The sequence below is a fragment of the Schistocerca piceifrons genome, chromosome 8, assembly GCF_021461385.2.
Source record: "Schistocerca piceifrons isolate TAMUIC-IGC-003096 chromosome 8, iqSchPice1.1, whole genome shotgun sequence".
NCBI classification, from domain to species: Eukaryota; Metazoa; Arthropoda; class Insecta; order Orthoptera; family Acrididae; genus Schistocerca; species Schistocerca piceifrons.
In genome coordinates this window covers 384988316-385003736 of record NC_060145.1, presented here as the reverse complement: position 1 = coordinate 385003736, position 15421 = coordinate 384988316, and the positions used below count along the sequence as shown (strand labels likewise).

General features: G+C 39.5%; 1 protein-coding gene across 1 annotated transcript in view; it reads left to right on the top strand.

Annotated features, from left to right (window-relative positions):
* The window catches only part of LOC124711771 (protein abnormal spindle), a 167895-nt gene that overhangs the window by 79348 nt on the left and 73126 nt on the right, over positions 1 to 15421 (top strand). The window contains exons 7-8 of the mRNA XM_047241986.1: positions 6588 to 6917; positions 15175 to 15411. Coding sequence (XP_047097942.1) covers positions 6588 to 6917; positions 15175 to 15411 — 567 coding nt within the window. The remainder of the gene's footprint in view (positions 1 to 6587; positions 6918 to 15174; positions 15412 to 15421) is intronic.

Genomic DNA, 15421 nt, shown 5'->3' with positions numbered 1-15421 from the left:
GGGGATCCCAAACACTTCAGCTGTACTCAGGAATGAGCCACAAAAGTGTTCTGTACGTGATCTCATATATAGAATAGTTATATTTGTCTAAAACTCCATCAATAAACCAAAGTCTACTATTTTCCATCCCTACCACTGTCCTTATTTGCTTTTTCCATTTCGTAGCATTTTTCATGAGTGGAAATTATTAGTTGCTCTGAAAGTTATTTATTTATTTATTTACTTTTTATTGTTAATACGGTGTTACTCAGAGGTGTCCTTGGTTTTGCACACAGAGTCAGAGAATATGATCCTTCAGATCATCTCTGGTGGTTAAATGGTCTTCCAGCAAAGCTTTACAATTCAGGAAAACTCAAAGAAAAATGAATAGAGGTGATAAATCTGCTGAATGGGAGGTTACAGAATATCTCCATTTCCCCTGATGAAATGACCAGGAAATGTGAAGCTAAGCAGATCCACTGACACTGCAGCAGAATGGCTTGTTGCGCTGTTGTGCTGGAAAGTGTTTCTTCATCTGGTTGATAGGCACAGAGTTAAGAGAAAATGTTCCCAACATGTCAGCATAATGTATAGTGTTTACCATTACCATTGTCAGCTTCTAAAATATAAAGTCTGGTTATTTCCATAGATGATGTAGCCTAACATACTGTTAGTTTTTATGACTGGTGAGAGATTTCATGTAGACGATTTGGGTTTTCATGAGACCAATATCAAAAGTTCTGCTTGTTGACAAAACCACTAAGGTAAAAGTGGGCTTTATCACTCATTCTTTAAATGTTAATTCTCATTTTATCCCATAACATTCAATGTCAACTGGCAAAAGTGTATCTGGTTTATTGTAATCTTGATGTTTGAGTGCTTGCACAACCCTATCTTGTATGGATGATAGTGGAGATAATTTGTCAAAATCCTTCTTACTGATTGCGGAGACCAAGTTCTATGCTGTACAATCTAGCTGGTTTTGGCAGAAATCTCCATAAAGCTTCAAGCACACAGTCAGTATTCTCCTGGGTCTGGCCTGTGGCTATCAGTGGCTTCAAGGTTTCTCACCGAAACGTTGATAGTGTTGGAAGATGGCATGGGAGACAATGGAGTTAAAATGAAACACACATTGCGCACTTGACAAACACTCCATGGCTACTAAAACTTTCACATGTCTACAAGCCCAAGATCCCACTCCCATAACCCCCTACCATGACAGCCAGCCTGTGCTTAACTTGTCTCGAACTACATTTGAGACCCTCAGTATTCAGTGGCCTTATGCCAAAAACAAAATTGAGAATGCAGGTAGATGACTGTTACTTGCTGAATGGATTAAAAGACACTGCCATGAATGAAAAACACTACTAATGTACAACAAATAAAATGGCTGCAAATTAAGAGGCTTTGCACAGAACATACCTACTCAATGGTAATCAAATGCAAATACTTCACAGGTGATTCTGAAAACTGGGGAAGCATGAGCCTTGATAGGCTTATGGGTCACCATAAGCTGTGAGCATGCCAAAGCCTATGGTGTTATATCCATAGAAAAGGAAGGGGAGAAAGGAGTATCAGAGGCAAGGCTAAAGAACCCCAAACAATTTCTTCCTCACATACCACATATGTATCATGCCTTCTGTTTGAATCTGACATAAGAGGATGGAGTTAGTGAAGTAGACAGGTGATATATTGATGAAGATGATCAGTAAACCAACAGTTCCAGTGCTGGTAATGAAGGAAATGCTGTCGTTCTGTAAATGTTGCAGTACACAGCCAGTTTTAGGCATTTGCTTCAAAAATTCTTGGACTGAAAATGTGTAGTCTGCGTGCGTTGCAGTCTTCAAGCCCAGTTACAACACAATAAGTCACAACTTCTGTCTACTAAAGCTACTCCTAGAATACAATTTTCACTGTAACAACCATTTTCTGTCATTAATGACATGCTGAAAAATGTAGTATAAAAGTTTCGTGATCATTGAAAAAAATAAAAGAAATTTATTCTATAATACAAAATGTTTTCATGTAAGCTGTTTGCGTTTGTCCCTAATGACCTCGATGCTGCCGGACATTAAACTCTTGTATTTGCAATAAAGAAAAATAGTTTTATGAGAGGCCCATTTTTTTATTCAAGTGGCCATATGTTACAACATGTGTAAACCTCTTTGATATTTTGTATGGCAAAAACACCTCTGTGGATAGATTTCAGAGCGCCTGTGCTGCACACTATGTTTGTGTGCCGTGCTGGACATATTCACCCATTATGCTTCTTTTTATGTACTTTATCTTAAGTGTCAAGCAATATTTTCAGTTAATACTATCCATTTTGAATATGAGGTAACAGTTGTCTTGTTTTTACAGTAATTGGTAGCATTCAAACATAATATTTGTCCTACAAACAACTCAACGATGTGATTTGAGAACAATGCTCTCATCACATTTAAAAAGTTAGTTCATGAGGTTAAAACACTAAAAAGTTTAACAACACAGTTGCAACATTCACAAAATAAAATGTAATAAAAATATATACCATTGATAAACGATAGAAAAAATAAGAAAAAATTGCCTCGAATACAGTAAAACTTCCAGGCAAGAGACCATTCAGTTAACTGAACTCTTACAGCTGATTACAAATTTTAACTATTACACCTTTAATAATTTTTATATTTGAAAGAATGGTTTAGCCACAGGGTCCAGCATTTCAGGAACTATGGCTGATATTTTTATCAGTGACCCAAAATATAAAGTTTTAAAATCTGACAAAGCCATTATGGGTAAAGTTTGGTGTTAGAAATGTTATGTAGGTGATACGTTGTTGCTTGTGGAGAGTTCTGTGGAAGATATAGAAGAAATTGTAAAAAAGTTAGATGCCCAGAGGAACATTGAGTTTACCACGGAGCATGAAACTGACGGCAGTTTGCAATTCCCCAATTTGAATATTAAAAGGGGGGGGGGGGCAATATGCACATATTTATCATTCACAGGAAACTGAGAACAACAGATGGTGTAACTCGTGCCATCCTTGGGTTTACAAAAAAGCTGCCTTTCGTAGTTTAGTTCACAAGGCTGTCACCATGGCAGTGGGTAGGAAGGATAGAGACAGAGAACTAACTATCATTAAGAATGTAGTGATTAATTATGGTTACAATGTAAATATCATTAACAAATTGCTGTGTGAAGGTAATAAGAACAGAAATGAATAAACTGAGTGAAGAAATAATAAGGGTCTTTATGCTGTATTATGAAACAGTCTCGCCAAAGGTCATCAATATTTTTAAACTGCATCGTGTTAAGTGTTCCAGACAAACAGTCTAGTGAGGTATTACCTGAAACATGTCGGTAAAAATGTAAAAAAAGTTTAAAAAATTGGGAGTTTATAAAACTCAGTGTATATCCTTTGATGCGAAGTATGTTGGACAGACAGGAAGAATATTTTCGATCAGATATGAGGAACATTAAGCTACATTCAGACTGGGCAATTATGATAAATCAGCCGTTGTGAACCACATATGCAAAACAGGTTATCCCCTTAAGCGAATTGAAGACGACTTGGAAATCTTGCATTTAGAAAAGGAAGGGAGGAAACTTGACTTGATTGAAGAATTGGAGCTGTCACCATTAATGAAAAGAAATATGACAATATTCTGAATGCAGAAGGTAATGACAATGGGATGAGATTTCTTAATGTCTTCGTAGAATTTTTTTAAGGCTGATACATAATCATAAATTTGCAATGCCTCTGAAAAAGTACCTATAAGTTGACTATAAACTTAAGAAATGAGGAAAACATAGGTGACCAGCAGAGTAGCATTATGATTGAGCAAATAACTGTGCTTATGCTGTAATGCAGTACACGTGTCAGTTCGCAGCAACTCCTTGAGCTCTGCATTAGTGTCAGCTTGGCAGTCCTGGAGCCCACAGCAAATCAGCAGGACACAGTCTGGTGCAGTGTGGGGTGAGATGGGATGGCCATTGACAGACATTGTCAATTTCAGTGTAAGATGAGGACACATAAACCAAAGTGTTGTTATTCCACTTCATTTTGTGAATTCTGCAATTGCGTTGGCAGACTTTTAGCATTTTAAGCTCAGGAACCAAGTTCTACAACCTGATAATGAGAGCATGTATTTGAGTTGTGTGTAGGACAAATATTGCAGTTGAATGCTACCAACTATTACTGTAATATTTTCGTGTCATGAAACACATAATATTACCCAGTATGAAGGTACAATATTCATGAGCTGTTCTTCAGTTTTGAGATGATTGCTAATCCATCAGCATTGATAAATGACCTGGTTTTCTAAATATGTTGGTATCTGTAATTGTGTGCTGAATGTTTAGGAGATGTTAATCTTGTGTAACTTCTCTTTTGCTATCCTGTCAGTCTGATCTGATTGTGCTTGTATTTGTCATGGAGAGACTGTGGATTTGATTCGTACTAATCTTCGTTTTGTGCAAAACATGGTATTCAGAAGACCCCACTACCAGGTTATTCGGAGTATTAATAATGCTTACTACATTAAGCTTATGTACATACAATAAACGAAAATATTTTCATTAAAGGAATTTAATAACCTTTATGCTATATCCACTGCACTGGTATGACCTGAACTGTGTGCAGAGTCTGTCAAAGTGGAGACATGATGCCCTTGGTGCTATAGGACGAGAAAGAAACCACATTGGCCAACCTAAGCTTTATATTATATACCATGTTTATATTTTTAATAGGGTTATTGGAAACGTTAAATGCGGGTGAAATCTTTCAATTACCAGCTGTTACTCTTTAGTTGGATTTGAGTCACTGTGTCAGGTGTTAATTTTTTAACTGAATAATTAATTTGAATGTGTGTTATTTATATAATGTTTATTTATTAAATAATGAAGTGTGGTCATGGTAACAGTTGTTATTGCTCTAAGGTCCCACATGTGTGCCCAAGAGTCATCTGGGATATTGTGTACTGTAGTGGTGTCTGCACACATATACGTCATCCTTTTGTCAGCAACATTTTATAACCTCGTCAGATACACCTGCTGCTAATTCTTATATCTAAATTACTCATCAAAGTGGTTTATTTTTTGTTCCTTTTCTTTCCTTCAGTTTGTCTTGTCTTCTCCCCCTTCCCTTTTTTGAAGAAAGTTCGTACACTACACAATTTTTATAGATATAGATAATTTAGAAATATAAAAGATTTTGTTGTAGAACAATTTTGTAATGGAGGAAACATGTAATGCATACCATTTTCCGCACTTAATTAAAAAATTTGTAGTATAGATGTCTTGAGCATTCACAAATTTGCTGTTTAAAATTAGTTTATATAGTTCTTCTTCATAAAATGTTTGTATAGTTGCATAGTGTATACACAGCTTATTCAGTCTGTAATTAGATAAATTGCCATAGTGCTGTACTTACATATCTACTTCATATTCCATAAGATCCATACATCTGTATCTGTACATCTAACCCACTTCCTTTCTGTCGGTACATTCTCTCCCGTAGCATGCCCAATCAGTTTCTTAAACAACTGTATAATTAACAAATTGCTCAATTAAAGCAATCGTAAATGGGGAGGGCCAGTGCACGACGTACGTAAGGCTTAGGCACATGAGTTGTTTTATGACAGTTACGTGAATAAAAGTTTAAGCTCATTAAAAAGGTTAAAAGATCTGTCCTACCAAAAAGAATTATTATTCAGTTAGATGTTGGGAATATTGTGCATGCAGCCATTGCCACAAATGAAGACCTTTCAAATTGTAAATATAATAATTAAAATAAAAGATTAAAACTGTGGAACAGCCACAAGCTGAATGTAACTTACGGCTGCTACACAGTTTCATTTTCTTACAGTTGCTGTTTCCCTGCAGGCAAACACCTGCACTCACCGAAATAGAATAATTATCACCACAAATGTGTAGTTACTTAACATTAATATTTTTTGAAGTTTTCGGTCTACTTAACTGCACCTGTCAGTTCTGTGCGTTGTGTGTACATTCTGTAGTCCTGTAGCAATTTAGTAAAATATGTCTGATGTTACTTATGCTTCTGATTAGGTTTCTGTACCGTTCCGTAATGAATCCTACTTAACTTCAAATCCATGATCCAGTGGGATTTTTTATCCAGTACTGCCTAAGCTTTGAACATACTGGGTTAATCACTAACGCAGAACTGTATCAGAAGCCATACAGATTCATGCAGCATGCACATGATTGCCGTTATATTCTTACTGTTTTGCGCTTTGGAAAAAGGAGTAATAAGCTTGATTTCACAGCAGGCATTTCCGAAATCCACACAGATTTTGATAGAGATGACTGGAAGTAGAAGTGACTTTGGCTGTCTCATAACCGCACGGGTTGCACCTCAGTAAATAGCACGATTAGTTTCATGTAGTGATAGGTAAAACGGTTAATATACAGTTTTTCTTTTTGTACACTATGTAAAAGTCAACATAGTAGTTCATTCTAAAATACATTATTGCAAGTTGCTACTTCAAATTAGTCTGTGACAATATTAGGAATATTCATAATATTGTCATTATTCCATCCTGGATTTTCCATTGTCAGATTAATCTGTTTTAGAGACAGTGTGATGACACTTATTTGTTGTTCTTCAGGTGTCAAGCAAGCCCTGAAAGAAAGTACTGGCATACATCGGGGTCATGCAACTACAGAAAATAATGTTGCTGGAGGTGTTATTGTTGTGGATCACAAGAAGAAGGTGCCACAGAAGAGAGTGAAATGTGAAGACATAACTAACATGGCAACGTTTATTGGAAACGTTGTAAATACAAATATTTCTGTTTCTTCTCTTGATCCATTTCTGACATGGAATGCATATTATGACCAACAGTGGGTTGATGCATGTGAAAGACACTTCATAAAATGGCTGAATTCACTGCTAACACCACCAGCCACTTTAGCCTGCAACTCTGAATCAGTAACAGGTATGAATAAAAGCATGCCATTGTTCTTTGATACTTTCTGCATAGATGAGACTATTGTTGATTTTTTTCAGTAGCACACACAGTGCCAGTACAATAGCTTTACTTTCTCTATTGCTCCAACATAATATACAAGGAGAAGAATAACTTGTACTAAATAGGAAACACTTCCTGATGTCCTGCAAAATTTTATTTGGTTCAAACCAGTTTTTGGATTCTTAGGCGATCTTCAGGTGAGAGATAATGCAAAAACAGGTAAGGTCATATGCAGCTTACAAGGAAGGTACAAAAATGATCATGTAGAGTGTGTACATAGGAATGTATTACATTTTTTGTCATGCAGAAATAATTACATTAAAAAAGAAAACAGTACATTTAACAAATGATGACAAATAATTTTAAATTTACAATTTCAATCTAATAATTATAACTTGATTTAAAATCGCGGAAACTGAAAATAGTTTGATCATTTAGTACTAAGCTAACATTTTGTCATGTTGGCTGATTTCAATATTTCCAGAAGTGTCATCTTGCTTTACAAAATGTGAAACTTCGCATTCTACATCCTATGAGTGGTTTTCTGTTAAAAGATGATCTGCAAAGGTTGAGTCTTCCTTTCTTAATCTCCAGCTTATCACATGTTAAGATAATCTATTAGATACAGTTTTGCATGACTGACCAATATATAGCTACTCACAATGCTTCCATGTGATTTTTTAGACGCAACTCTATGCCAAGGGTTGAAATTTGTCCTAATCATTGAAAAAAAAAATTATGTACTGCTAGTATTATAAAATGCAGGTCTATTGTTGAGAGCCCTCAACTTTTTGCCGGCAAATGGAAGGATGGCTTCATATTGGCCACCATATAGAACTGGTGTAATTTTACACATTTTCTTTTTTTCGTGGTATATTATTATTCAGGGAAAACCTGTAGCAATTACTTCAAGTGATATCATCGCAGAAGAAGCTAAGTAGCTAGTGGTGTAGTGGTTGCATGGAGGGTCGTGAGTTCAAAACTCACCTGAACTTTAAAATTTTAATTTCTGTATTCGGTTTGAGTACATTCTAGAAGTATCCACAAATGTGAAGAATCATTGTACTGGAATGTCCTGTTGCTGTATAAATACTGTATGTGTTCTAGCCGGAGGCAGTTCGCTCCGCTCCCTTGTATGTGTAAGTGCCGAATAAACCTTCGTTAAGTGAAGTTAGTGTTTGTCATTCATCTACTTGCACCTTCTTCTACATGACATTATTCCGGTGGAGGCGCTAGGCTCTGGAACCTGTGATAGCGCACATTATCGACGACACAGTGGCTCCCATCAGGCCACGACAGAGCCGCTGTTTATGTGGCGAGAAACCAGAGTTCGAGCCATATTCAACAGATTACAATCTATCAGAGACAGAAGAAGAAGATGACATTACGATGACAGCAACTGTGTGCCACCACATGAGACATTCTCTTGGGTTCTCTGGTGATGATGGCCAAGACCCAGTCAAGTGGCTGAAGGTTTATGAGCATATAGCCAAATTTAACAAAGGGGATGATGCCGTGTGTTTGGCTAATGTATTTTTCTACTTCGAGGGCACTGCCAAGCAATGGTATGAGAACAACGAGAAGTAGTTCACAAGCTAGGAAGTATTCCAGGCGGAACTGAGCAAGTATTTCGGTGACACACGATGACAGAAGTACAAGGCTGAAGCTAAATTAAAATGCAGGGTGCAGCATCCAGGAGAAACAGCAGCATCCTACATTAAAGACATATTGGAGCTGTGTAAAATAGTGGATTCTAGGATGGAGGAGGAACATATGGTCACACATCTCTTGAAGGGTGTTGCTGAGGACATGTATCACGCCCTACACCTGAAGGAGATTTCAACAGCAGACGACTTCATAAAATGGTGCCAGTATATCAAGACAATGCATCAAGAAAGAATTACATGCAAGAAGTTTGAACGGCTTCCAAACATTCTATTGATGTCTGTGATGGAGGAAGAAACTGATTTCACAAGTGTTGTTCGTTAGATAGTAAGTTCAGAAGGCACTTGGATTGCACGGTGAGCAAAAAACTGAGACGCTTCAAGAGATCATAAGGGAGGAAGTGGAACAGACATTGAACCCGATCTTTCGTCTTTCATTTCTCTTTAAAACGGTAAAAAAGTAGAGACCCAGGCGAAGTTACGTTCCTACAATGCCGCATGAGGAACATGTTTGGACACCAAGGAAGACTGATGTCTGGAGGACCCAGGATAACCAACCAGTAGATTTCCACTGCAGACGACTGGGACATATGGTGCGCTATTGTCAAGAAAGGCGGCGGATATTTGATGACACCTGCACCAGATGACAGCAGACCAATCTTAGCCGACGCCAATTCCGGGACGACGAAGATGAACAAGGTCACCAAAGCCGCAAGGTAGCAGCTGGAGAGGACACTCTCCAACACGCTGATCGAGGTCTCCATTGCCATTTAGAAGATCCAGCCGATCATATAGCTGCTGCAACCAGGAAAACTAAAGGGTGCTACCTTCCTTGGAGGTGAGGCCGCCGAAGAGAAAAATCCTCTGCAGTTGATCGCTACAAAAATGGTAGGGAACTATGTTGATATCTTCATGGCTGGCTGACCAGCTCAAGCTCTTGTGGACTCTGGAGCATCATATTCAGTCATTTCGGAGACGTACTGTCGCCAGTTGCAGAAAACCATATTCGTCGCCAACAAAACATCTCTGCTGAAGGTGGCTAATGGGAAATATGTAAAACCTACAGGAAGATGTGTCATTCGTGTGGGTATAAGTGGCAATACACAGCCCTTAGAATTCGTCGTCTTGCAAGAGTGTAGTCATGACGTCATTCCCGGATGGGACTTTTTGAAAGCTTCTCAGGCAATTATAGATTGTGATCACTCGAAGATTATGCTCAGTGAGATACAGAGGTAACTGTCACGTGTCACGCCATGCATCAGCCCATGGATCTTGTAGCGGAATATAAGAGAAGCATACCACTGAAGAATAACTTGGTCATTCCAGCCTCTGTCGTCTCGTTTAAGAACAGATTCGGTGAATTGTGCATAGTTAACTGACACCAAGAGCTGCAAATCCTTCCAAGATGCAAGTGCGTAGCAAATGCTGAGCTCTGTTAATTGCAGAACAGCTGAACATCATAGAAATCTCCCATCCCGAGTGTGTGGGCGAAATTAGCCCTACCACTACGAGACAAGATCTTCTAGTTCGACTATCACCATACCTCACTAAAGAACAACAGAAGAAGCTACTTGCCATTCTTCAAGAGTTCTCTGAATGCTTCAATCAACAGCTGAAGAGCAAATTAGACAAATTGACGGTGAAGTAACGAATTAGCACTGGAGATCATCAACCAATAAGCCAGAGAGCATACCGTGTGTCAGCAATGGAACGTTGAATAATTTGCGACGAGATAGAGAAAATGATGATGAGTGACATCATTCAGCCTTCGTAGAGCCCATTGTCGTCACCAGTGGTTCTCGTCAGGAAGAAGGATGGCAGTTGGCACTTTTGTGCTGATTACAGGAAGCTTAATAAGATAACTGAAAAGGAAGTTCACCGTCTTCCTCGAACTGACGATACACTAGATTTCTCAACCATGGACATGTACCCGGGATACTGGCAAATCGAAGTTGATGAGGCTGATCGTGAGAAAACTGCATTCATCACCCCTGAGGGCCTGTATGAACTTAAGGTAATGCCGTTTGGTTTGTGTAATGCACCAGCAACTTTTGAACGGCTGATGGATAATCTTCTGTCACCTGAAGTGGACAATGTGTCTTTATTATTTAGATGATGACATTGTGTTCGCAGAGACATTTGATGAACACACAAAAAGACTGAGGGCTGTTCTTAAGTGTCTCCAACAAGGCGGACTGAAACTTAATCCAAGAAAGCGTCTCTTTGGAGCAAAAGAAATCAAAATACTTGGACACCTAGTGTCAAATGAAGGTGTGCGACCAGACCCAGAAAAGTTGAGATCTATAACGGAATTTTCTATTCCTAAAAGTACAGGCTGACACACGGGAGATGGACGGTTTTTAATGAAATAATACTCAGCCAACTTTAAAATTAATGCATGTTTATTTACATGAAATCAAAGCTCATTTTTTGCCATTTTAGTTAACAAAGTTATTTGTGAAAAATAATGTTGTCAAGGTGATGTCCATCATTTTGAACGCAGGATTCAAGTCTCTTCTCAGAATCCTCCATCACACGGACTAAAATCTCTGCAGGGATGGCAGCAATTTCTTGAGTGATTGCATTCTTCAACTCGTCCAAATTTTGTGGTTTGTGGTTATAGACACAGTTCGTAAGGTACCCCCACAGATAAAAAGTCACAGACTGACAAGTCGGGAGACCTTGGAGGCCAAGGAACATTGCAAAAACGTGATATAATTCAGCCAGGAAACATGCGTCTAAGAATTGTCATTGAAGTGTTTGCGATGTGTGATATTGCCCCATCCTGCTGGAACCAAATGCATTTTAAAGGGATTCGTCGTCTTCTTAGTTCTGGTTTCAAGAATGTTTTCAAGCATACGAATGTAACGAACCGAATTAACAGTAACTGTGGCCCCGTTCTCTTCAAAAAATAAGGTCCAATAATGCCAACAGAGCCAAGAGCACACCAGACTGTTACTTTTGGTGAGTGTAGAGGACGCTGGTGGATAAGGTGTGGATGCTCTGGATCCCAGTGACGTAGGTTTTGCTTATTCACAGTCCCATTTAAATGAAAATGAGCTTCATCGCTCATCAATAAAATTTCATTTTCATTCTATCCCAAAATCACTTGCATTCTGTAAGCGAAGTCTTCTCGTACAGCAAATTCAGTTTGCTTAAGTTGTTGGACAATGAGCATTTTGTTGGGATGGAATTTTAATTCTTCATGCAAAATTCGTCTAACCGATTCATGATTGATTCATAACTCACTAGCGTGACATCCAGCTGACCTTCCTGGGCTACTGACTGCCGCTTGCCTTGCCCTTTCAACATTTCCTGGTGCCGTTACTCTGCGTCTCGGGCCAGGATGCTTCTTATCCAGTATGTTTCCAGTTGATCTGAAGTTTTCCACCCATCTGAGGATTGTGTTACGGCTGGGAACAGCTCCATGTCAACCGACATTAAACCGTACTCGAAACAATCGCTGGGTAGCAATAATAGACTCACCACTTTTCACGAAACTGTCATAGACAAACACCCGATGTTGCAAGTCCCACTGCTCCATAGCGACTGAATAATGGCGTCTTGTGTGGATCAGTACTATCCCCACCACGACCACGTCCCACCACTGCGCCCTCAGTACTATGCAGTTCAAAACCGTCCGTCTCCTGTGTGTCACCTTGTATTAGAGATGTGAGAAGCTTCCTCGGATTATGTTCTTATTACCATCTTTTTATCAAAGACTTTTGTATCAAAGTCAGGTCACTCCAAGAGTTGTTACAAACCGATGCTAAATTTATCCGAGGTGGTGCTCAACAAGATTTTTACTATGTGCTGCAAAAAGCTCTGGCGACAGACCCTGTACTTGGTCCGTATGATGAGAGGGCACCTACAGAACTACACACAGATGGCAGTGGGTGTGGGATCGGTGCTGTTACGGTGCAGATTTTGGATGGAAAATAGAATATTATAGCCTATGCTTCTAGGACACTTAGAGAGCCGAGAGAAACTACTCAAATACAGAAAGAGAGTGTCTTTCTGTGATCTGGGCCATGTGCAAATTTCGACAGTATCTCTATGGAAGGCCATTCGCAGTTGTTACAGACCATCATTCACTTTGTTGGTTGACGGGTCTTAAGAATCCAACAGGACGACTCGTCAGGTGGACACTACGTCTTCAAGAGTATGACATTACCATAGTTACAAAAGTGGGAGAAAACACCAAGATGCTGACTGTATCTCAAGAAACCCTGTGCAAGACCATAAAGACTTTGATTAAGATAGTGACTGTCTCGCTGCACTCCAGGATCTCTCTGCTGAGCAGGATGCCAAGATATCTCAAATTATGCTTGCTGTAAATTGGTCAGAGGATGTGAAAGGACAATTTAAGGTAGTAAATGGATTACTTTGGAAGGAAAACTTTGATCTGTTTGGAAAGAGGTGGCTACCAGTAATTCCTAAACACATGCACTAAGATGTTCTACAGAAATTCCATGACGCACCTTAAGCCGGACATTTAGGATTTATTAAGAGATGCGATAGAATCCGCACGAGATTTTTTTAGGAGTGTCAGTCACTGTGTGTCGCTGTCGAGAGTGCCAGAGGAGAAAGGCAGTCCCCCAGAAACCACGTGGCTGACTCATACCAATTCCACCAGCGGAAATGCCTTTCTAGTGTGTTGGGATTGATCTCTTTGGACGATTTCCAACGTCTGCTAGTGGTAGTAGATGGATTATTGTTTGCACTGATTATCTGACACGCTATGCCTTTACAAAAGCCGCGAAAACAGCCGAAGCATTCGAGGCAGCCAAATTCATCGTAGAAGACATTGTATTAAAACACGGTGGCCCAGGGTCATTAATTATGGATCGAGGGAAAGTTTTTAAATTGAATCTTGTGACAGAGATAAACCGTCGGTGCAACATTGCTCATCACATGATGACTGCCTACCATCCGCAAACTCAAGGGCTTACTGAACGCCTTAATAAGACCTTGGACAACATGCCATCAATATTCGTCAGTGTCGAGCAGCGCAACTAGGATGAGGTGCTACCTTTCGTGACGTTTGCCTACACCACCACCAAACAAGACACCACCGGATTTACGTCATTTTTCCTGGTGCATGAGTGTGAGACAACTATAACAATAGACACTGTGTTTCTGTTACATCCTGATGACGTGGACGATGACTACATCAGATAGGTGTTAGCCAGACCAGAGGAAGCTCGGCAGTTAACTTGACTCTGCACGCTGCAGGCTCAAGAAAACGATTGCCGAAAGTATGAGGTGGGCCACTGCCCTGTTGCCTACCAGCCTGGTGACCTTGTCTGGATCTTCACTCCTGTTCGGAAGGTTGGTCTCTCTGAGAAGCTCCTCAGGCGCTACTTTGGACCTCATAAGGTTGTAAGACAGTTGTCTGATGTTACTTATGAAGTAGACGATTTCGACCCTGACACAAGACGATGAAAGATCAGAGATACAGTCCACGTCCTTCGAATGAAGCTCTACAAGGATCCTGCCACCCAGGGTAAATTCAAAGCTCCAGAGACAGGCAACAAGCGGAAAGGTGATGAAGAGCTCAGAAGTAAGGGAAGTTCTAAGATCACTGCCACGGCGAACATCAGTCATTGGGAGTCAGAGTATGCAGGACCGATGACTCGTTCCTGAACTAGGATGACGTAACACCGAGACGCTGTTCTCTTAAGGAGGGAGCAATGTTGCAGAAGACTGTTGCATGGAGGGTTGTGAGTTCAAAACTCAACTGAATTGTAAAATTTTAATTTCTATATTCGGTTCGAGTACATTCTAGAAGTATCCACAAATGTCGGGAATCTTTTTACTGTAATGTTCTGTAACTGTATATCTACCGGATGTGTTCTATCCGGAGGCAGTTCGCTCCACGCTCTTGTATGTGCAAGTGCTGAACGAACCTTCGTTAAGTGAAGTTAGTGTTCATCATTCATCTAATAACACCTTCTTTTAAGTGACGGTATGTTTGATGGTTTGTAGTTCTGTTTGAAATTCAGATTCAGATAATGGGACAGCTATGAGGTGAAGCACCATTGAATGGAAAGCTGCATATTTAAGACTGTGTGGGTAATGAGAACTTGGAAGGATTACTATACTTGTAGCTATGGTTTTTCTGTAAATGCTGAATAAGTGTGTCTTTATGCTAATGTATATATATAAGGTCCAGGAAACTTGCAGAACAACCCTCCAGCTCCCTTGTGTACTGAATTTTCTTATGTTGGGAGTTCAAATATTGTAGTTATGTATCTAATTGTTTAGTTGTACCAGTTGATAAATACGATGCGTTATCCACATATCTGAACCAACTTGTTGTGTTGAAATTCAGTGGTGCTTTCTGTAGCTCATTTTGTTCAAAATTGCCCAGGAAAAAATTTCGGATAATATAGGACCAGGAGAAGAAACCCATAGCTAGGCCATCAGACTGACTACAATGTGTGTTTTGTAACTGGTTACAGTAGTATTAAATGTTCTCGTTGCAGTTGCAGGCCATTCCAGTGTTGTATCAAAATTTCCTTTGTTTGCTGAAGCTTATTACAACTTTTTCTTTATAGTGGATATTGTTGCACTTTGGAAACAAACCTCTAAGCAACAGAAAATTGACTTGGCACAGAGTCGTGAAGTGGTTTCCTCCTTGTACAACACCAATGAGAGGCTGAACTCACTGCGCAAAGCTGCTCGTTTACTGTTCAAGTCGAATGAAGTTGTGGAAGTTTTGAGTAAAGTAACTGCAGGAATAGAGAAAAAAGTACTATGTATCCGTGATGATAAAGCACTCTTACAGGATATCGGTAAGTATGC